This window comes from Leiobunum rupestre, chromosome 10 (assembly GCF_980474605.1).
Source record: "Leiobunum rupestre chromosome 10, qqLeiRupe1.1.hap1, whole genome shotgun sequence".
NCBI lineage: Eukaryota > Metazoa > Arthropoda > Arachnida > Opiliones > Sclerosomatidae > Leiobunum > Leiobunum rupestre.
The window spans coordinates 23,498,425-23,522,932 of NC_143393.1; the positions used below are offsets into that span (position 1 = coordinate 23,498,425).

The 24,508-nt window shown below is 40.1% G+C and overlaps 2 protein-coding genes across 2 annotated transcripts; one reads left to right on the forward strand and one right to left on the reverse strand.

The window, feature by feature from the left end:
- Nucleotides 1-4,873: 4,873 nt before the first annotated feature.
- LOC149925100 (bestrophin-3-like) lies at nt 4,874-7,422 on the forward strand. The gene is made up of 6 exons (XM_090160171.1): nt 4,874-5,235; nt 5,633-5,830; nt 5,892-6,026; nt 6,183-6,349; nt 6,422-6,804; nt 6,894-7,422. The coding sequence occupies exons 1-6, from the start codon at nt 5,120-5,122 to the stop codon at nt 7,281-7,283; spliced, it is 1,389 nt and encodes a 462-aa protein (XP_090016297.1). The 5' UTR covers nt 4,874-5,119; the 3' UTR covers nt 7,284-7,422.
- Nucleotides 7,423-9,299: 1,877 nt separating this feature from the next.
- On the reverse strand, nt 9,300-17,043 carry LOC149925101 (photoreceptor-specific nuclear receptor-like). Its single transcript, XM_090160835.1, has 4 exons — nt 16,495-17,043; nt 13,329-13,865; nt 12,529-12,684; nt 9,300-9,569 (listed from the first exon to the last, which is right to left on the reverse strand). The coding sequence occupies exons 1-4, from the start codon at nt 16,706-16,708 to the stop codon at nt 9,331-9,333; spliced, it is 1,146 nt and encodes a 381-aa protein (XP_090016961.1). The 5' UTR covers nt 16,709-17,043; the 3' UTR covers nt 9,300-9,330.
- Nucleotides 17,044-24,508: the final 7,465 nt, after the last annotated feature.

The window sequence follows — 24,508 nt, forward strand, 5'->3', positions numbered from 1 at the left end:
ATATAATGACTCGCACACCCAAGAAATCATTGACTGCGTTAGAAATCGTAGATATCCAAATATCCACACCAAATGTATTTACAAGAAGCAAAAACCTTACCATCAACAAAGCACAGAGAGCCACTTGACTAACCGCCAGCTCTTAAAGCAATTAACGTTAAATTATCTCCTTTGAATTAACAGAACTATATATAGGTCGTTAAGAAAGTGGACCACCCACAGGGTCTACCCTTTAACCCTCTAATCTCGGCTGACTGCGCTAAAACAAGATTTAACCTTTAAAAAATACCAGATTAGGCCTTCATAAATTCATTAATAAAAAAAGACTTTATTACCTATTATGCTTACGATGCCTGTCTTAATTTCAGTGAATCTAAGCAGCTATCGGTGGTTCTGTGGTAGAGCGCTCGACTGCCAAGCCGAATGGTCTGGGTTCGAAACCTGGGTGGCGCATTTGTTTTTAATCAATAGAGAAACGCTAAATTAGAATTTCTTCGATGCAATAATTTCAATTTCAATTCTATTTCAATTAAACCAAAATTTCCTACTCTATTAAATACGCTTCCGATAAAGCTGAAGGTCTAATTTTCAATAAGGCGTAACAAGTGTCGGTGGTTCTGTGGTAGAACGTCCGCCTGTCAATCAGGAGGTCTCGGGTTCAAATCCCGCCCGATGCGATCGCAAATTGATACTAAGACGAATACCGTGTACAACTGGTGGAAACCCTGCCATTGGACGTTGAGAGGTAGCATTACACTCAACACTCGGTCCGTCCCAAAGTCATTAAGAAGAAGTTGGAGAGAAAACGCCCATATAAACACAACAGACTCAACATGCACAACCATCAGAACACAAACACAAAAAAATCAACACTCACAACCTACGCATAAACATTACAAAAACGTAATACACCAAACCGTCACGACGGTGAGCGAAAAAACACCATCCAAACCAAACCGCAAATGCATCCGTTAACGCTCACCGTCACACGGTGGTTTTGCCAACCCTTTGAGAAACTGCGTACGCAGTGATTACACTTTGCACCGAAAATGCGAACGCGTTCGCAGTCCTGACAGACAGACAGACCCACCCACAGACCTACCCACAGACCCACCCACAGACCCACCCACAGACCCACCCACAGACCCACCCACAGACCCACCCACAGACCCACCCATAGACCCACCCACAGACCCACCCACAGACCCACCCACAGACCCACCCACAGACCCACCCACAGACACGGTCGTTGTATAACCCCTCCTAGGGGACTTTGTCCCCTCGGAGAGGTAAAAATTTATTCATTTATTACATTCTATTTATTATATGCTGATAACAAAATAATTGCATATTTACAAAACCGGGCTATAAGTCACTCATGACTTGGCCCGTAACCAAATATTGTAAATTCACCATGAAATAACAATAAACTTGAACTTGAACTTGACGTAAAAGAGACGTTCAACTATCATAGCCAATTGACGCTAGCATAAACTCTATTTATGTCTTATTCAACTTGTTAAAAAGTCGGGTCGGGCCGGGCCTTCTTTAAAAGCCCGGCCCTTTTGAAAATTGGCCCGGCCCGACCCGGTCCATTTAATTTTAAAATAAAAACAACCCGGCCCGATTGAAAATTAGCCCGACCCGGCCCAACCCGAAATTTTCAAAAAATAAATTTGCCCGACCCGACCCGACCCGACCCGACCCGTAAATATTAAAATTTATTTCTGCCCGACCCGGCCCGAAGCGGGCTCGGGCCGGGTCGGGCATAAAAAGCCCGACTCCATCGGGGGCCCAACTCGTCTCTAGCCGGTAACCTCACGAATTCGACGCCCGATGACATGTATCAACGCCAAACCGTCCCGACCGAAGGAGCCGAGGGTGTCGAAGGCGACGGCCTTCATTAGTCGGTGGCGTCACCTATCTTTCAAAGAAAATGTAATTTTTAAATATAATAATAATAATAATCACCTTGCCACTACCCTAGGCCCAAATCATCTAGCGACTTTTAATGCATTTAAAGGGTTTCATCACAGGGATGAGGGAAGTTAATTTCTACTTTCTTTGGTGAACGTAGCCAAAAAAAGAAGTTTGTAAAGCGGCCGCTATGCCCAAGCACTTAAGACTACCAGCAGCTACCAGCTCCAAATTCCACCCCTCCCTACACCTTTGCCTACACTCACTATAACCTTAAACCTTTAACCTCTACACCGACTAATGATAAATGGTTTCTGTTCGTACGTGATTTCAAGAAAGTGCTTCAGACATCAAATAAAATGCTTAAACGACGATGAATGTACGGCGTAATTAACACGCATTTTCACATTCATTAGATGGCTGCTGCCTAATCAGAATCCATCCTCTCCTTTGATCAGTTTTTCGCGCATGCGCTTTAAGTCATATCCTTTTGTCCGCCAATTTTCAGTGATAGAGTGTGTTTTTCTCGGTGTGTTTGCTTCTGTGCAATATCGCTGTGTCAAAAGTGACATAATTACCAAAGGTTTGTCAATCGAACCTTTTTTTTTAATTAATGTTACGAGCATAGAAATAGAAATGAGACTAGAACCACCGCGATATCCGGTAATCTCAAGGAAAACGGGCAAGCTAGAAGGCTGCCATGAGAGTGGAATCGCTACTAATGAACGCAGTAGTGCGCCATCTATTAAAACAATTGAAACTTTAAATTTTTTAAAATAGATGGCGTGCTCCCACAATAAATACTGGCGATTCCACTCTCATGGCAGCCTTCTAACTCTTACATCTCACCACAATTTATAATCGTGCTTCTTGTCTCATTTCTATTTCTATGGTTAAGGGGGAGAAAAAAAGGCAAAGTAGAGAGGGGGTATACATTGGGGAGGAAAATGCGTTAAAAAGTAAAAATAATGCCACCTGGTGAGGGATTCGAGAACTAAGGAAGCACTGGAGAAGGCTAGCAAGCGTTTTGCTTTTTTGACACTCGACGGAAACGCTACTGCCATCTATCTACGTTTTATTACAACACATGAAAGAACAAACCAGAAAAAAAGTTGCATCGTCCATCCTAGCCTAGCCTTCTATACGGTCTATCTCGATAGCGGAATTCAGTAAATCTTTAGCATTGGAAAGTATAGAGTAATGGCAGTGCTACGTCACACGACGTCACCCATGATTTTTCCTATTCATAAAAAATTCGCGCCCACAATGGCGGCCATGGCCAAAGCTACGAGTGCTACTACTCTTTAGGAACTTGCACACTTTTGGTAATTATGTCACTTTTGCTTGTGTTTATTTAATCCAAGCTCTCCGTCGCTGTTATTAGTTTTATACTGTAGGTAAATAGCTACAATATAGATGTTATTAAACCCCCGTTCGAATGATTTATTTTAAGGGCCATTTGAATTTTTTTAAAGAGCCATTGGCCCCAGGACTCTCGCTATTTCCAAATCTGGTTCTGTTTACAGGTGAAACGTTTTCATTATTTTAACAAGCACTATATAAACAGGGACATACAGGTCCTGGCTCTCGAAAATATTACTTCTTGGAAAATTCCTTGAAGATATTTTATTGAAGTGCCTATTACATCCAAGACAAGAAATAGGGTGACGTCACAATGCGATTTTACAATAGAGTAAAAATTTCCCCTTTAATAGCGCCCATTATTACAGCTACGAAGTTGCGCAATTTGAAAAATCAGGTGACTTTGAGGTGTCTGAAATAATTTTTTTTTGTTTCTGCTGAAATGGACGGTAAAAGCGAACGCTACTCACCTTCGCAAAAAACAATGTCCGAATCTCCGTCAAGTGTTTTTATAGAGTAGCCAAGACTTATTGAAAATACAAAAGCTTGAAGTTAACGTTCGCCAAATAATATTGATTTTTTAAAAGATACAAAACTGTCTATTTTCGAAATTATGTTACCAGAAGTTTATAAGTAGAGAAGTATCTGTTTAGGTAGGAATCCATACCTCTACTTGGAATGCTAATCGCGGCAGATTTTCGTCTCGATGTAGCTGACGGTTTTTTTGACGTCACTATGTTAACTTAACAAACAAGGGGAGAGCGCGCAAAGTGGATTTTTCTGTCGTAGGCGGGGCCAAAGCCGTCAGCGTGATCTTACCATACGCGATACGACAGGATAAGCATTCCAAGTAGAGGTATGGATTCCTGGTTTAGGCTGTAAAAATCCAATATGAACCTTCTCGAGCTTGAGGAAATTTTCGGCGGGGAATAATGTAAAATGTAAATATTACGCAATCTACGGATATTTATCTATAAATTATATTTTCATATTGTAATAGTTTTACAAAGTTACTATATAGTGTAGTTTATTTGAAAAAATCAGCGAAGGTACACCTTTCAAGCGAATGACATTAATAGTATAGGGGTATGGATACTTCTCTAGAAAGAGGTATGTTATTAACTTTTCACGTTAACAAGCACGATCATTATTAATTTTGGGGCTGTTATTACGGAACATACCAGGGGTTATCTTAGAGTAAAGCCAAAAGTGACATAATTACCAAAAGTGTGTCAATCGGACCTGTTTCTTAATGAATGTTACGAGCGAAATACAAGTTGGGAGGGGAGAAGGGAAAGTATGCCTTGGGGAGGGAAGAAGTTAAAACCCACAAATAACGCCTCGTAGTGAGGAACGGAGGAACTAAGTCGCACTGGTCAAAGTTAGTGTATTTTTTGATTTTTGTCGTTCTGCGGAGATGCTATCGCCATCTACCTACGATATAATACCATAGACTAAAAAAAAGATCCAGAAAAGCGACAATAAATAGTCTTTTATGTGGTCGATCTCGAGTACAGGGATTGTCACACTTTTGGGAATTATGTCACTTTTGGTAAAACTAACATAGACCTCAGACCTGACCCGAGATAAGGTCAACTGATTACGAAGATAACATTTATCAGATTACGTTCGCATCACACCTCGCTCGTGACATTTATAACGACGAAAAACCGGCAGTTTCTGGGAAAATAACTTTATCGGCGACAAGTGTTGACAAAGGGGGAATTTTAAAAAGAGATAACCCAAAGTCTTTTCACTTTCGAGCAACGTTCTATTTCCAGTTTGAAACTGCTTGATACCAGACGTATTTTGACTTCCCGAAGTTCCGAATTTAGCCACGATGATGATTATAACAAAGATCATTAAGGAGTTACGTAAGCAACGGGTTAAGAGATTTAACTACGATGTCATTTGCGAGGATCCCACCATATATGTCTATAAGAACCCTTCGCCGCCGTAAGTATTTAGGTTTTTTTATTACAATCTCGATTCTTCGCCACTTTGCATTGTACCATATTTACGCGTAAAAGTGTTGATTAATTTTGGTACATTTCAAAACTGCCTTTTGAGAAAAAGCGTTTTCGGCTGACAGAACAGCCACGTTTTTCGCGCGTATCAAAATTATTCTGTATTTTGATAAGAAATAAAAACTATTTATCGAAAGTACTTGTCTTCATTGAGTATCAACTCAAAACACAAAACTTATATATATACTAATGGTATTGCTTAATTAAGCTTATGATTATTTGATACCGCAGATTTTCATCGAATAAGTATAACGAATACTCAAATAAATACTAAAAAAAAACCACTTAACTAAGAATAAACAGCAAATGGTTTTTCCTCGTAACAGAGTTCCACCAGACCCCACGGAAAGTGATAGGCGCCACGGGACCACGTCTTCCAGGAGGAATTTGGGCTTGGGTAAGTTACTTCTGCAGTGGAAAGGCTCAGTCTACAAGCTCATTTTTCGAGAACTTCTAATCTACGCCGCGGCGTATTTGATTATCAGCATTTTCTACCGTCGTATTATGACTAGTGAACAACAAAGGTAAGAGTTTTGAATTAGAATTGAAAGAATATACGATAATTTGGACACGTTTACTCTTCAGAATATTCGAATGTCTCTGTTTGTATTGCGAGAAGACGGTAGAGATGGTACCGCTGTCGTTTGTACTCGGTTTTTACGTGACTTTCGTCATAACGAGATGGTGGAATCAGTTTTCGACCATTCCGTGGCCTGATAAGTAGGTTATAGCCCCAAATAGCGCGGCGAAAGATATTTTAAGACTTCAACGTCTCGTTACCACCTGAATTAATGGCTTCAAAAGTCGCTCGATGACTTAGGCCTAAGGTGGTGCCTTGGGTATTAGCCTAGCTGATTATTATTTATTTATTTACAGACTGATGCACGCGATCATCCAATACGTGGACGGCGAAGACGAACTCGGCCGACTTCTGAGAAGGACTTTGATCCGGTACGTCAATCTGACGACTTTGATCTTGTATCAAACTATCAGCGCCCCTGTCAAGCGGCGCTTCCCAACCTACGGCGACTTCGTGACAGCTGGTAAATCATTCGAATACTTCTAAAACGGTTCAAAATTGCAATATTTCTTCGATTTGGCCGTTGATAATGTAGGGTTCATGACGTCCGAGGAAAAAGATAAGTTGGAGGACGTCAAAACTAGCGTCAACAAGCACTTTGTCCCCATGATATGGTTCATCAATCGGGTCAACATCGCCCGGAAGGAGGGAAGAGTACGCGATAGTGGTGTCAAACATTTATTGCAGGAAGTCAACGATTTCCGGGGGAAAACCGGGCTGTTATGGTGTTTCGATTGGGTGACGATACCGTTGGTCTATACTCAAGTCGTGACTCTCACGACGCACCTCTTCTTCGTGGCCTGCCTCCTGGGACGACAGTACTTGAATCCCAGTAAAGGTTTCACCAACCATCACGTAGATTTCTACTTTCCATTCTTCACGTTTTTCCAATTTATGTTCTTTATGGGATGGTTAAAGGTAGGACAAGAATCCTTCTTGACCTCCGTTATTACCATTTGAGACCGCCTTCCACAACATTCGGCTTTTCTCTCTTTCAATCTGGATAGGTGGCGGAACAACTGCTAAGTCCCTTTGGAGAAGACGACGAAGATTTCGAGACCAACTGGATCATAGACCGGAATTTGCAGTTATCTTACATCATCGTCGATGAAATGTACGGCGTCGTCCCATCTATGGAGAAGGACTTGTACTGGTGCGACTCCAAATTTTCCGTGGTCAACGAAATTCAGGGACATATTTTACAAAACGTTCCGAAACTAAAGGATTCGGCGTTAAACTCGGTCGTGGTATCTCTCCGTGATAAACTCACCACGACCAAAGCGTTACCAGAAGAAAATAACAACAAAAGTAGCCGTATTAAGCGTAAAAGGAAAACGCCAAAGTCTACCGGACGATTAGACATTTTCGATTTGCTATCGCGGAAATACCGACTTTGAATACGGATCTTCGGTAATTATTATCGAACGCGGGAAAAAACGCGTTAAATATTTGGTAAATATCTCGCTGACAAACTCCGAGAAAATAGCATCTGTATCTGTGATATCTCGCCCAATATTCAAATAAATGAGCTGGACTCTTTACTTTAATTTTAAACCTACTAGCGGAATATCGTAATTTCTCAAAAAAGTATTAATTTAAAGCGCTAGATCAAAGGCCTAATAACAAGTAAGTATTTTTGTTTTTTCGCGTCCCCAAATAATCAACTCTCCGTCCGACGTCGAGACCCTGAAAAGGCGGCGAATCGGCAGACGGGGTTGACACGCAATTTGAACCTTTGACTTTTATAGCCAATCTACGGGTTCTTTGTGAGTCGCTGAAATCATTTTAGCGACTCTTTTGATCGGGCGACAGCTTCGACGGCAAAGCGAGATTCGGACTCCCGGTGAAAAGGTTCTTGATTGCCGCCGTTCAGAGGGTTACGAAAGCCGACTGATCGGATGAGCTAATTCGATCAACGCCAAAAATGAATGTCTCCTTGATTGCCTCCGCTAATCGGATTTTCCACGCCTCCAACACCCCCCCCCCTCCCCCCTTCGTTTCGTTTGCTCATTCCAGTCAATATTTGGTCAAAGGTCTTGTTTACACTTGGGAAATGTATATTTTACGGAAAACTTTTATATATGGTAAGGAATTTTTTTACTAATCGATATAAATAATAAAATTCGAATAACGACGACTTTATTGCTATTTAATTTTGTGACATCGTGGTAATAAACAATTGTAAATAAATAATTGTGATAATATCTTTTAAGATAAGCGTTTCTGTTTATTAATTATCGGGCTACTATGACTAGATCGAAACATTAAATATTTGAAATTAAAAAAAAAACACCGTATTGAAATAATAATTTTTTCCGAAAATTAATTAATTTGACATTTCGGTATAAGTCTCCTATAAAGGGGAAAAATTTAGGGAAACGTTTACTCAAGTAATCAGATGCAGAAATATCACTAAATTAGTAAAGTCAGAAGTATATAATATATCAATTACGAAAGAAATATCCAATTAAAAAAAATCCAATATTTATACAAGGGGAGATTATAGTTAATAAATTTCCAAATATCCTACTCACAAGGAGGGTAGCCGAGGTGTTTATTTCCGATTTTGTTCAAAGTCGGGCGTAATGTAGGCCTATATGAGATATGAAATTTCGCAAAAGGAGACGTTGCACTACCCATTCGATTTGCCATGGCAACCGAAAATGTTTTTGACCACTTTAAACAAAAATAAGATTTTTTCCTTGTTTTATCCAAAATATGGTACAATTTGAACCCAAAAATGTTCCAATTTACCCAAACTTGATGAAATTTACTTAAATGTGGTCCAAATTACCCATTTTGTGATTTTAATTTTTTTTTAAATTTTCGTAGCTGTAAAACCGAGAAAATCCCATGCTTTTTTAAATGAAGATTTTTTTGTTTTAAGTGGTCCAAAATATTTTCGTTTGCCATGGCAAATTGAATGGGTAGTGCAACGTCTCCTTTTGCGAAATTTCATATCTCATATAGGCCTACATTTTGCCCGACTTTGAACCAAATCGGCAATAAACATCCCGGGTACTCTCCTTTTTAGTAAAATTTTCACTTTTTACGTGGCTAAGCGCAGTAATACGTCGCGTTAAGGCCCATTTTCATGCTCGCTGGAAGCGGATAAAAATCGTCAAAATTCGCATCCGCCACTCGCAAGCGTAAAAATTAATCTAAAATATCTGTTTGAAACAGATCGACGCGGAAAGTGAAAAAGTGTGTGGCGGAAGCGGATTTTGTCGATTTTTACCCGCTACCAGCGAGCATGAAAATGGGGCTTTAGGAATGGTAAATTTTCAATCGTTGCGCGTAGTTTTCCGGGGAAATCGCCTCATCGAGTCAACGAAAGTACGATGGATACTTCTTTCGTAAAGGATATTTTTATTTACTTCTGGTAAAATATATTGCACATATTTTCTAAGGATGAACTCTCGAAGTAAAAGGTGAAATTGAACATTAGGCCTGAAACATGTCGCAAAGTAGTCTTTCGATGGGGATATTGCCGATCGTCTTCCGGAAGAAAACTTCTTCTACCGTTTGTCCGCAGATTTTCCGCAACATTGAAAGAATCAGCAGCAGTTTTCCGAATCGGACTTTGGAAGGCGGCAATTTGGTCAGGACGTATTCGTGAAGCATTAGCTGCGTTTGGTCCTGGAGCAGTTCGACTTGCAACGGATCCCGCAGACCGTGCGTTTCTATACGAAAGGGAAGTTCGTATTCATTTTGGACATTTCATAGACCGATTCGCAAATAGTTCTTTTTATAAAATAACCTTGGCCACCTTGTTGAAATGTTGCCTCCCCGCTTCAGCTGTGGATCCGTTTTCTCTCCCACTAAAGAGTTTATGAACTCATTCTTAGGCATTGGCTGAACTATTCCAGGGCAACATTTCAACAAGTTGGGCAAGCGTAAAGGCATTTTATAAAATCAACTATTACTTACTGATAAATTTACATTTATGGAGAAGCCATTAGAGGTCCGATTTAAACGCTCTTACTTATACCATATGTAACATAATTACTGATAAGTATGCCACTGTATCTTTATTCCATTCAAAAATCTTCACTAACGGTTTTTTTCGAGGGGTCGGACATTTACCAAAATGCCGTACACTTTGTCTAAAATCGCAAAATCTTTTAACTCTCTCTATGGTAAATTAACATTGAAACGAGGGGCTAACCACTCTTAGAAAGTCTGTACACCGGATTACGCTTAGATTAGCACTGCCAAAGGCAGGGACTTCAAAGATTACGCGTAATCCCATTAGTACAGTAAAAGGTACGGCTCTGTACACCGATTACGCGGAGTGATCAGCCCCTCGCATTGAAATCCCAAAATCACTTAAAAAATAATGATAAAATCGCCAAAAATCTCTACGAAATCCCGAAATCCCGTACAAAATAATGGCAAGTGTCCGACCCCTCGGTTTTTTTCACCACGAACCAGTAAAAAGGTGGACTACGTTAGATTTTAACCTTTTTATTCATCCTAGTAATTTTGGGAGTAACTAACATATTTATTTGAGCCAATGGAAAAAAATTAAATTGAGAAGAAATTTTTGGTGTCGGAATTTTAGTCAGCCCAATGTAGCTTTATTGAAATTAATAAACTCGTTCGGTTTGTGCGGATGAAGTTAAATAATGAGTAGTTCAGAAAAAGAAAAGTTTGGGGAAAATGACCAATAGTTCTTTTTATAAAATAACCTTGGCCATCTTGTTGAAATGTTGCCTCCCCGCTTCAGCTGTGGATCCGTTTTCTCTCCCACTAAAGAGCTTATGAACTCATTCTTAGTCATTGGCTGAACTATTCCAGGGCAACATTTCAACAAGTTGGGCAAGCGTAAAGACATTTTATAAAATCAACTATCCGGTTCGGTTCAGTGATCACTTTCCTAAAATGGAACAAGTCGTCGAAGTGGGATATTCCACCAGCGTTATTAAAACCCATATGACATCAAATATGACATCAAACGAGGGGTCGGACATTTACCAAAATCCCGTACATTTTGTCTAAAATCGCAAAATCTTTTAACTCTCTCTATGGTAAATTAACATTGAAATCCCAAAATCACTTCAACAAGTAATGATAAAATCGCCAAAATCTCTACGAAATCCCGAAATCCCGTACAAAATAATGGCAAGTGTCTGACCCCTCGACATCAAATATGACGTCAAATATTACGTAAGGTACGAATGACGGAATATCTGTGAAACAAACCGTTAGTGAAGAAATAGAGCTAGTGGCATACTTATGAGTAATTATGTTACATATGCTTATACTAGATGGAGGGAAATTAAAAGGAATAAACGATCTCCAATTAATTAGAAATCAATTTCTAACAATTTTTTTTGATAATTTTAAATTTCTGCGTTTTAGACTGTTGGCGTCATCTGGTGAGATATTGTGTAGTTATAAATCTGTCTCTAATGGCGTTACCCCGGTCAAAGATAATATAGAACTCCGTTCCCTAGATTCGGATTCAGGGAGCTTTCCGATTGACGGTTTGGTAACGAAGCGTTTACCCACTTCCGGCTAAAGTGGCCTCCGAAAAATCAACCACCATAGGTCGCTGCCATCTAGGAGCAACAAACACAGCACCCCACACAAGGAGAACGCAACCCGTAAAAAGGCATGCATTTTCTTGAGTACAATTTCATTTTAGCGCCTGCTGCCGTCGGAAGGGGGAAATTCGGAAATTTTCTCCCCCCGCCCGTAAAATGTTATGCGTAAAGGTTCGTCCAATGAAATTTGTACGCAACACGGCGTTAGCGTGTTTAAAGGCTAGCTGCGTTCTCCTTGTGTTTGTTGCTCCTAGATGCCATTGTCCTATCACGGCCAACAGCGCGCCATCAAAGATGGCCGTAGTCTTATCTATAGTTCGTTACCATGGTAACTATGGAGCCTTATACTTTCGGAGTTTTGGCAGGAAGTGGGTAAACGCTATTGACTACGCCCGAGGCAGTTATTTCAAATATAGAGTACCAGGTTTATATCATTGAGTTGGGAATAAATAGAGGTACAGATAAATCTGGCTATCACGGGACAATTCTCGTCCAATAAGGAGAATTTATCATCTTTATCATTCTACCGTGGCGACATCTTTCATTAGCGACGACAGTTACTCCTTATAGAAATTACCCTCGCTCCTGTTGAACGCGGTCCACGCCGGATTTTCAGACGTTATTTCCGCCACTTGCGCTATACTTCGCAACGCTGTTCGGACTTGATAACTTTCTGCGGACTATTATTATCTCGTTTCTTTTTTGGTTTTGTTATTCGATTTGTCGCGTATTTTATTTTTTGTTTTGTGTGTTCATTTTATTGCATTGTTCGCTTTTAGTGTTTGTTAATTTTTCCATTTGTTTTATTTTGAATCTGGTGCGCTTGGTGTGACGGCTCATTGCTATATACACCAATATTCATTCTCGTTATTTCCCCCCCCCCCCCTGGTTCACGCGACAGAAGATAGGTGTCGCCACGGCCTAATGATAAAGTTGATAAAGTTTACTTATTGGACAAGAATGGTCCCGCGTGACCATGGGAACAGAAATCGTAATTGAAATTCTAGCAGTACTATTCCCAATTCAATGGTTTATATTATCTTTGATATTATTTAGTCTAGACAAACGTGTATCGTTCTATATCGGGACGTACCAGGCCTGAAAATGGCGAGCGCTTTTAAGCACGAGAATTCGGTGTGGTCCACCCTCAAGGTCGACATTTGCGAGAGGACGTCTTTCATGTGGTGCAACTGGGTGGCGACCTGCGTCCTCTTTTCGGGCAACATGCTGCCGCTCAACGCGTACAAGCCTAAGTGAAAGATATCATGCCTGTTTTAAGAAAAGGTGTGACTAAACGTAGCAATGGTTCTTAATTTTCGTTGTTCAAAATTCCTCTCACAAACCAGAATTCATTTTTCAAGTAAATAAAAAAAAATTACTTTTCTCACGGTAAATTTACAGTGGCCATTGCCTACTTTCGCGCTATTTCAAGCTGAACTCATGTAATTTTGTATTTTAACTTATAAAATTAATATTTAAGTGAAGAACAGCCTCTTGTTTAGTGCTTAAAATAATTTTGACAATTTTAAATTTTAAAATTATTAAGTTATTACGTTTTAATTCGGACCCCCACAGCTAAACAAGTTGCGCAAGCGCCCTTATTAGAATTAGCAAAATTATTTTAAGCACTAGAGGAAGGTTCAGCCTAATAAGAAAAATATAATTCAATTATGTAATTGTTAAAACAGAAACGTCCAGCTTGAACGAAAAAGAGGCTTTTACTGTATTCTTCCCCCTTAATCAAGTATTCGATTACTCGACTCGAATACTCGATGAAAAAAATTTAATACTCGATAACCGACTCGATTGCCTAAAACCACTAATCACACAGCCCTTCTAATATCTACCTAGATGGGGAAAGTGAAAGCAGCTATTTAAAAAAATCGAACGAACCTTCGTGTAGTGGGAATCCCCATTGGGCCGCGCTGATGACGAAGACGTCGCTCCAAGATTCTTCCAAGAGGATGGACTGGTCCCGGAAGGGCAGCTGAAGAAAGGAGGGGATACTCCTCATCCAGCGGATGGCGAAGAACAACAACTTGGCCGCCGCTTCTTGGAAGCCTTCGGCGGACGGAGACGCGGCGAAGGAGGTCAACGAGGGAACGGCGGAGGTGCCGGTCGTGGCGCTGGCCGCCACCACGGGTCGGATCAAGCTGGTGTCTCGCATCGGCATGACGTAGATTGGTTTCGGGGCGAATGTCGTACCGGTGGCGGAGGTGGTCGGCCCGTCTTCGGACGACAAATCGGGCGGCGTGTCTTTGAACGCGACGGGGAACATGGCCCGACCCGCGGCCTCGTTGTGGCTGACCGGATCCGAACCGACGCTTGAATTGACGTTGTTTTTGCGCCGCTGGACATCTTGAGATTCGTCGCTTACCATTTCTTCCGACACGCTTCGATTCAAAGGCGAGTCTTCGGTCTCAATCGGTGCTGTTTAAAGAATGGAGTCTTGATTGGAAAAGTGTATAGTTATGATTAAGGGATCTCCTAAATAAAACATTTTCAGGATCATATTTTTAAACCAAAAATATAAAAGTTCCCAGTACGCTCGTTCTTGCCGATAGATGCTCAAAACGATTGGCAAGCCAAAATATACCTCTCCTCGGAAGAGTTTTTAATTTTCAGTGAAGCGTAACTGTATCCGTGGTTCTGCGGTAGAACGCTCACCTGTCGTTCAAGAGGGCTCGGGTTCGAATAAAAAATTATACTACACCCAATGACAAAAAGAGGGCGCTTTTGGAAAAACCTTTTCCCTGATTCTAAAAAACTGGGTACGCAGTGATTACGCTTTGCCCCGAAAATGCGAAAATGCAGGCCTGACAGACAGACCCACAGACAGACACGGTGGTTGTATAACCCCTCCTAGGGTACAAAGTCCCCTCGGAGAGGTAATTAGCTAATAAGTAGATTAGCCCATTATGAAAAGGGATAAAAAAGCAAAACCCTAAACAAATTTGAAGAAATTTAAAAACTTACAAATAGTTCGTACCAGAAGTAAATGAACCGAAGTTATTGAAATAGCGCTCAGAATCGGAGGGTGTTTTCCTTATGAAAATGATGAGAAAATCGAGTCAAATAAAATCTAATTTCCAACGTCATAATTTGCACTTGGGAATTGTTGGTATAGCTATTTCTATGTATAAAAAATTGGTTTCATAAAAACCCAAATTTTTTTTTATTCGGCCTAGGAGCGCGCAAAATTTCAAATTCGAGGTCAAAATGAAACTTCATAAGGAAAACGCCTCCAACATGGGGAGTATAGCAGTCTGATAACTTCGGTTCATTTACTTCTGCTCGTACCGAAAGGTCTTCGAGCAAACATAAAGACGCGAATAGGGGGAGAGTGATGGAGAATAGTATATACTATTCTCCACCACTCTCCCCCTTATTTTTAATGTTTAGGCTTAGTTTCTCTTTTCAGTGTAATAGTCGCGAGAAAGATTTCCCGAAAGGTACTGACGAGTTCCAATTAGGACGAAACCGGTCTACCGTTGGAATTACTGGCTATTTTATTTAATTTAATTTAGTTTTTCACTCGAAGATCTATTTGGTCCGAGTTTCGCGTCATTTTGTTTGTCCGAAGACCTATTTATTTTTAATTATCTTCAAATTTTTTTAGGGTTTAGCTTTATATTATCCCTTTTCATAATAGACTAATCTACTTATTCGCTAATTTTATCATCCTTTGCAATGCAGTCCATAGGTGGTTCCTTTTAACTTAAAATATTAACTAGTATTGGTTCTAATTAAGATGGGTTTTAGGTTATTTTTATGGGGTTAAAGTTTTGAATTTAACTAGAAGTATATATTATACCTCAGGTATAATTTAACTTAAGTATTCGTATCCCTATACCATAAGTCTATAATACTATTCCATAAGTTTGTCACTCTGGGGAATATTTTACTGAGAGATAGTGACGAAGTGACTTCATCACGAAAATAAATTATCCCCCGTTGCGAGGCGCTGTCAAAGGCTACGTGTGACGCGGGAGCTAGCGGACGCAAAACGGCGACGAAGCCCGTAATGCAGTCTGTCTCGCGAATAGCTCTCAATAAAACCTTTGCATGTGAAGAATAGGAAGTGTCACACTTGTGTAACAATATTATACACTTATGCCTATACTGCTATTTGTTATTCGCTTGAAACATAAGCCTTCGCAGACTTCTGCCGGTCTTTCAAGAATTAATAGTGCGGGTGAAATTAGTTAATATAGTGGTTTTCTATAGCTATTACATCGATTAAATATGCTACCGATGGAATCGGCGAAGGCACACGGTTCAAGCAAGGCGGTATTCAGTTAGAGTTTCAATATTAGCCGCTCCCTCCTTTAGAAATTTTGGCCGCTCTCGAACTAAAAGTGTACTCTTTTCACCCTAAAACGTTTTATTCACCTGTTCCCGGGACGATAATTACTCCGGCCCATAAACTATTCGCTTGTTCCGGAGTATTAGGGGCTACTCTTTTTACACCTTCTGAAAAGGAGGTGTAAAGGAGTAAATCGGATTTTGTCGTCCACTAACCAGAATTTATTTTTACTCCGACTCAAACTATTCGCCACCACAGAATCGGAGTAAAATGACGACTTACTCTTCTAACCCTACTCCGAAATCCCTAAAACTTACTCAGCCTAATCATATAATCGACAACAACGGCGCCATTTTGTTAAAATTGAACGTAAACGAATGACGAAACTCGGTCAAAAATCAATTTCAGCGACATTGAACTAACCTTATCCTGGATTTTCCTATTCTAAGTATTAACGCGAGCTTTTTAAAGCCTGAACCGCGAGTCCCCTTAGTTTCTTGGTCTATGCTCTACTGTGCCCTTAGATTCTTGATTCACGCTCTACTACCCCTCCTCAAAAGCGGGAGTAAAGAGAGTAAACTGATAAAATTGTCTGCTTATCCAGAATTTATCTGGTAAAATGGCCTCAGGCACCCATTTTCGAAAAACATTTTTACCTTACTCTTCTTACTCTACTCCGAAATCCCGGAACAAGCGAATAGAAACCCCCTATTATAGCCTGGATTAAAATAAAAGAAAAACTGAAATAATTACCGGAATTATTATCCCGAGTCGATGACGTTGGCGAGCGAGGAATTCTCGAGGGATGCTGAAGATGGTTCAAAGGAGCCCCGGAAGAAGCGAGAGAGGCGGCGGAAGCGGACAGCAGGACCGAGGAGACTTCGTGCGGCAAAACGCGTCGAAGAGCCGGCGTCGCGGCCAACTGGAAATTGGGGCCCAGCGCGGAATGCGAGTAGTACGTGGTCATCGGGCTCTGCGGATGGCCGCCGGCGAAGATAGACGTGGCCACGTGGCAGGACTGATGGTGGTGGTGATGAGGGTTGGCGGAAGGCAGCGGGAACACGGTCGTGGTAGAGGACAAACAGGATGGAGTGACGTGAACCAGTTGCTGAAGACGGGAACGCTTCCGGCCTTGAAGCCGCGGCGCCCGTTCGTGTTGAACCGCTTCGAAAACGACAAATACAATGCGTACACTCTCGAGGGAAAAGGTTACATTTTATATAGAACCAAGGCTTAATAATGGTCAAAATTAAAAGCAGCGCCGTGGTCCTATTTCAACGCGTATTTAATAAGCGTTAAAGAGAACAGTTTAGCGGCGGGGCGGTGGACGGTGGGGAGGCGGAGAAACTGACGGAACAGCGCGGGGGGTGGGTTGGTGTCAAATTGAAGTGTGGGAACCGCGGCCGATGATTGTGACAGTTTCATCAAGTGGCGGTTGATGGGCGCTTCTTCGCTTTTAGACCGGAGGTGGCCAACCTTTTCAATTTACGACGAAAGTAAAAAAAAACAGAATCGAGCTTTGTAAGAGGTCACCGAGAACGAGGTCAAAAGGGCACGAACTCCGACGATTTTGTTTTAAGATAAACAAACGAAATATCCTACTGGTCAGATGGTTTTGAGAGGTTTTCCGGTTAGAGAAATATCCCCGTTTATACTCTTGACCAGAGGCGATTTGCGCGACGTCCTACAAGTACGTTATGTCAAACAAATATTTCCGCTCTAGATTCTTTTTCGTCGCTTAAAATTGGCCACTAGTTTCAAAAACTATTCGCAATCGGAGGTTGTTTTGTAAAAATGTCTTACGCGCCGAAAACCGCTAAAGAATACAGTTCTACAGGGATATTATTGTTCGCGTCAGTGGCGGAACCAAGAATGTTTCTAACCCTTTAGAAGGAGCTTTCAACCCCATTTTACTAACAAGGAGACGACCCGAGGTGTAACGCACCGATTTAGTTCAAACTCGGGGGTTTGGTAAACCTTCATGTAACATGAAAAACTCTAAAGGGAATTTATTCAATGGGCAACCGTTTTGCCATGGCAACCAAAAATGTTTTCGACAACACAAAATCGAAATTTTCCCATTGAAAATAACATGGGAATCTGACCAATTTAATTAAAATTTTTGAAAATGCTTAAAATAGAAAATAAAAATAAAAAAGTAATGAAAAAGTTCGAAATTGATTAAAATTTTTACAGGGGGTACCCTTAAAATTGGTCAGATTCCCATGTTATTTTCAATGGGAAAATTTCCATTTTGTGTTGTCAAAAACATTTTTGGTTGCTATGGCAAAACGGTTGCCCATTGAATAAATTCCCTTTAGAGTTTTTCAAGTTACACGAAGGTCTACCAAACCCCCCGAGTTTGAACTAAATCGGTGCGTTACACCTCGGGTCGTCTCCTTAAGCTAGCAAAATTAGTTATTTATTCTCTTCAAGTGAAATAGTGACCCATACCTTCTTTGCGCATATTAGCTTGAAGGCATTTTTTCAATCTGCAAGCTTGGCATTGATTTCGTCTGGCCACGTCCACAATGCAATCGTTCTTTTCTTTGCAAACATACTCGAGATTCCTTCTAATTGACCTTTTAAAAACTATAAAGAGAATTTCCAATTATGTTCCGTTATAAAAGCTCTAATTAAAACTAATTGCGATGATTAAAGGACCGTAATGGGCAGGAAAAATCCAAGAATACACGTCTATTAGTACGTGGTAAAGACATTGATTTGGGAATATTAATCTAGAGATCCAATCAAATCTGCTCCCCGCGAAACAAAGTTTTTGAAAATTACGAATGTGCCATCTCCTCTAAAATGACGAGAAAACGTTATCATATGACCCGTGGCGCCATCCATTATTTTTGAAAAATAAAATTTTTGGCGGAAAACGCGTCTTATTTGAACGAACCATTGAGAGATAGACGCCGCCACGGGTAGAATGATAAAGTTTTCTCGTCATTTGGGAGCAGACGGCAGTATTCTTATTTTTTAAAAACTTGTTTCGCGTAATACTGAAATCCGACGTTTTGATTGGACCTCTAGATTAATATTCCCAACTCAATGGGTAAAGACGAATCTCAGGCAGATTTTTCGAGCATTGGATTGGTCCTTTAAACGCCCGTCCTAACGACTTTCAAAAGGAACAAGAAGAATATTTCTTACATCCGCGACATCCATCGCAAGACGGCACGCCGTAGTGGCGTCCCGAAGCTTTGTCCCCGCACACTCGGCACAAACTTTCGGTCTTCTCGTGGTGGTGAGGGTGCAAATGGTTCATGGCGGAAAGGCGCCGAGTCTAAAGATCCAAATCAATCTTCTTAGCTCGACATATCGTCTTTCGGAAAAAGACGCGTCACGTGAAAACAACGAAAAGGACAAACCGCGAAACAAATCACGAAAATAATAGAGTACAATCAAAGAAGATCCGTCTAATTTGTCATTAAATCCTTCGATGACAACTTGTCTTTGAAATCGAGAAAGGGAAAAAATACCGTCCGATAATCGATTCCAATCGTATAAACGATTACGTTCTAAAACGGTATCTATACATTACGAAAAGAAAGAAGTGATATAATTGCGTTCTGATAGGGAACAATTGGCCACGCGGAGAAGCTAGCACCCAGGGGCAGAGGCGTGAAATGGGAGAGGGGGGGGGGGTTGAATGATTGGGACAAAAGAGATTGTCCCGAGCCGGAAAGTCGACACCTGTTAGATCCGACTCTCTTCTTTGGAAGATTGGAGTGACGCCCCCCCCCTCTCACTATGTACGACTTTATTTTGAATAGCTTTCATAAACGCGTCTTCTATGCAGAGTCCTATATATCTTTTATGAATAGTTCGACCTATTCAATCCGGGGCGAGCTCCGGGCCCCGGTTGGGAACTCGCGACCTCCCTTTCTTGCTTTTATTTAGGATCGTTTTTCACGCTGTTTCGATTGGCATTGTGAAAAAATACGACTACGACTCTTAAGAAGGATTTCGGGAAATATTTTTCTAAATGTAATCTTAAATACTTAAAAGTTTTACTTGTAGTAGAAGGATTTAAGAATATATTTTCGAATAAAATATGTATTCTTAAATTCTTTATAATTGTCCTACTTGTAATCTTTTCTTAAACCTTCTTAAATTTAGTACGCGTATAAGAAGGTTTTAATAATTTATTTCAAAAATATATTCTTAAATCTTTCTTATAAGGATGATATAAAAATATATTTATGGATAAAAATCACTTTATAATGATCAGTAAAATAAAAGTTGTAATGAAGGTCGAAAATGCAATAATTAGATAATTTTCCATTGATGTTTTAAAATATTTTTCTCGAATGAAAACAATTATACTGATATTAGAATGATTTAATTGTAATTTTTAATTTAAGATACTATACAGGATGTTTATATTTGATTAGGCAAAGAATTTTCAATAGCTAAAAAAGCCGTTAGCCAGTGTAAATCGGCCAGCGATTAGGGACAACATTTCTTTGGACAACAACACAACTAGATATTTCAATCTCGGTAGTAAATGGCGGATCCTGGATTTTAGGCGGTGAAGGGTAATATTTTCCATCAAAAGCTAAATAGCCTTGCTTCGGGTCATACCAAATTAACTTGAGGAGACTTTTTCTGGGCCCCTTGAAATTTATTTGTGGGCCCCATATTAAATTAAAAACTAGACTATAACCAGATTAACCAATCTCGTAGCCGCAACACATTGATTGATGGGGTGGCGGAGTGGTTAGCACTTTCGCCTCGCAGCAAGAGGAGCCGGGTTCGATCCCAGCTTGTAGTACTGGGTGAAAACTCGGAACAAATCCTTCCGCGTTGAGTTTGCAAGTTCTCTCCCCACTGGTTTAAAGGGGTTTCCCCGAGATCTTCGGTTTCCCCTTCCATAAAAACTTTTTGAGGTTAACGGTAATAGTTAGTGTAGGGAGCTGTTGGCTCGCGTGGCATGTAAGGCTTGCCACCACCCTCCTACGCGTTGTAACCCGGCCACCTGAATTAATGGCTTTAAAAGTCGCTCGATGACTTAGGCCTAGGGTGGTGCCTTGGGTATTAGCCTAGCTGATTATTATTATTATTACGTTTGTAAAAAAAAATTAAATGCATATAATTTTTTTTAATTTTACAAATGCATGTAAGTCTTTTTTTAATTTTTCAAATGCAATGCATGTAAGTCTTTTTTTTTAATTTTTCAAATGCACGTAAATCTTTTATTTTTAATTTTTCAAATGCACGTAAATCTTTTATTTTTAATTTTTCAAATGCACGTAAATCTTTTATTTTTAATTTTTCAAATGCACGTAAATCTTTTATTTTTAATTTTTCAAATGCACATAAATCTTTTATTTTTAATTTTTCAAATGCACGTAAATCTTTTATTTTTAATTTTTCAAATGCACGTAAATCTTTTATTTTTAATTTTTCAAATGCACGTAAATCTTTTATTTTTAATTTTTCAAATGCACGTAAATCTTTTATTTTTAATTTTTCAAATGCACGTAAATCTTTTATTTTTAATTTTTCAAATGCACGTAAATCTTTTATTTTTAATTTTTCAAATGCACGTAAATCTTTTATTTTTAATTTTTCAAATGCACGTAAATCTTTTATTTTTAATTTTTCAAATGCACGTAAATCTTTTATTTTTAATTTTCAAATGCACGTAAATCTTTTATTTTTAATTTTTCAAATGCACGTAAATCTTTTATTTTTAATTTTTCAAATGCACGTAAATCTTTTATTTTTAATTTTTCAAATGCACGTAAATCTTTTATTTTTAATTTTTCAAATGCACGTAAATCTTTTATTTTTAATTTTTCAAATGCACGTAAATCTTTTATTTTTAATTTTTCAAATGCACGTAAATCTTTTATTTTTTCAAATGCACGTAAATCTTTTATTTTTAATTTTTCAAATGCACGTAAATCTTTTATTTTTAATTTTTCAAATGCACGTAAATCTTTTATTTTTAATTTTTCAAATGCACGTAAATCTTTTATTTTTAATTTTTCAAATGCACGTAAATCTTTTTTTTTAATTTTTCAGAAAGTTATAGATTAAGAGTTTGAAATTGAATCTACTCAAATCCAACTCACCCTGTATTGATAATTCAAATATTTATTTAATAAAACATCACCCCTGGCATTAGCTATATGTTTTCGTAACTTTCTAGTTTCTACAGTAGGAATATTTGGATCATTAGATGTTTACAAAAACTGAAAATTCCTTACGAAGCACCATTGCCTGGTAGTCGGCTTATCCCAGAACACCCGTGTCGTGCGTGTAGAATACTTCTACAGGCGTTTTGGCCTACTATTGACCAACTACGACTTCTACGAGGGCAAAAACATAGACTATGGCAAAACCAACAATGGAAAACGAACATTCAATATAAAACAAAATTAAACAAAAGCTGATATAAATAACAATGATTTGAAACGTAAATACACACGCAAACTCACCGTCGATGCCGCGCAAAAATGTCAATGTTAAAGAAGAGAGATTAGATAGAGATGCGAAGTCGACTAATTTGAAGAGAAAAATGATAGCGGGATTCATCTTGCGGCTCATTTTACAAATCAAAAGCAATCGGCCTATACAACGCGTCAGACAGGTTCGGGGCAGACCCTTATCGGGGACGTATATAGCGGAAGAAGCTCAACTGACAGTTTGAAGTCACTCCGGATGACGCAAACTGTAGCGACTCCGCGGGTTCGTCAGATAGTTCCCGATAAGGTTCGTGGCCGGGAGACTAAAGAGTGGTCTCTGTCACGAAGGAAGGCGCAGGCGTCAGACCAAAAGGTGGGGATCGAGGTCGCCTTTATTTGTTCCACGCCCTCTTCGGGGCTTCGTTACCGCCGACCGAAATCCCCGCCAAAGTTCTCGGATTTTCTTCCGTCGGCCTTTCTATTGGACGCCCGGGATTGCCTCAAAGAGCCGGGAAGGGGGGGGGCTCGACTTTACTTTCTATAATCCCTGACGACCCCCTTCGTTGTATCCCTCGGTAAGATTCGGGTAGCAGTGCCGGGGCTAGAAAGGAAGAGAAAGGTGAAGGGGCACGCGGAGAGAGCGAGAAAAGGTTAGGGGGCGAGTCAGAAGTCACACCCCCGCTGCTGCGGCCCGCTGGCTGTTGATCGATCACGTGACGCGACTACGTAAGAGCTATCTCCCCCCCCCTGTCCCTTCGCGTGCTTTATTGACGGAAAAGAGTTGCCAAACAACTAAGGGACCTTTACTAAAGTTACGCGTTCCTACTAGACTCGGAACGCTTCGTTCGGTATTTTAAAACTTAAAGGCTGGTTTCCACTAGCGTTGACGCAAAAAAAATGTATAATGCTTGTTTTAAACTGGCGCGCGCAAAGACGCGTTTCTCAGTTTTGAAACGTTCAAACGTTTTTACGCGCGTAAAGAAATTAACATTATAAAACGCGCTAGTGGAAAACAAGCTTCAGGCCTAAAGCTTGGTTTCCATTAGTAAGCGTCATAATGTTATTTACTTTACGCGCGTAAAAACGTTTGAACGTTTCAAAGCTGAGAAACGCGTCGTTGCGCGCGCCAGTGGAAAACAAGCATTACTTAGCCTTAATAGCTCTTTATATAAAATACGAGAGGTCACGTGATTACGTTAGATTCATCGTGCAGTTAAAGTTAGAGAGAGCGCGCGCATATTTTTGTTTTTGTTGAGCTCGCGCGAAAACGCACGAGACCCTCTACACGGAAATATTAGGAAGCGCGCGCTCTAAAAAATAACACTTTCTACACATGTATGCGTATATATTATTTTATAGAAAGAGCTATTTGGAGCGACAACGGTGTTTACGCGCGTAAAGAAAAATATATTATGACCTGCCCTGTGCATTCCGCTTAGTAGAAAACCAGCCTTTAAGGTACAAATATGTCACCAGTATTGTAAACACGCCAATGCAGCCAATGCGGTGCATTGGAACCCACCCCAGTAATAGGGCCCATAAACTTAGTTACTTAGTCGACTGTCCGATCGGCTGTCTCACGAAACAACGCCGTATACATTATTCTTATTATTTATTGTTTATTGCGCTTGAAATTTTTTTTCTGAAAATAAAGTAGTACATAAAATAGTGCACAACATGTTTATTTTTTATAGAGAGTAATAACGTGATGTCATTATCACGATATTGGAAGCCAGTGACGTAAATAGGCCATCGCACCCAATCGCGTACATTGGAACGCGCAAAAATTGACATGTCACAGGGGCCCATTTTCTTATCTCGCATTGGGGCCCAATTTTCCTAGCTACGCCACTGTATGTCACAGATATAAAGAACTATAATTCTACGAGCGAGACCCGCTGGAGGAAGATTGATATACGCTCAGGTTTGAGCTCTGATACACGTGATCAAACAGACCCGGGTTATCTAAATTGATATTCCGCATTATTATTTTCGAACAATGAGCGCGGAAGTGAATTCTCGGACGGGACGAACTTTAGGAACGGATGGGTTACTGCTCTTGGAGATGAGAGAGCGGAATGCCGTGCGAAAAGCGTCACCTGGCGAAGATTTCCCGCCAGAAAATCCCGCTCTCCGGCTCGTATACGGTGTAATGGTAAAGAGGCAATCTCTATTTCTCTCCTCATTCATTCTGTCGGGGGGGGGGACATCGGAAAGCCAGAGAATACTTTTGGCCGCTAATGCGATCGGCATGTTCTTTCCCGAAATAAGCCGCGCCCGACGCCCCAAAAGAAGAGAAATCCGAGAGTGCGATCCCTTTTGGTTTCGCTTTCAGCCACTCTCCG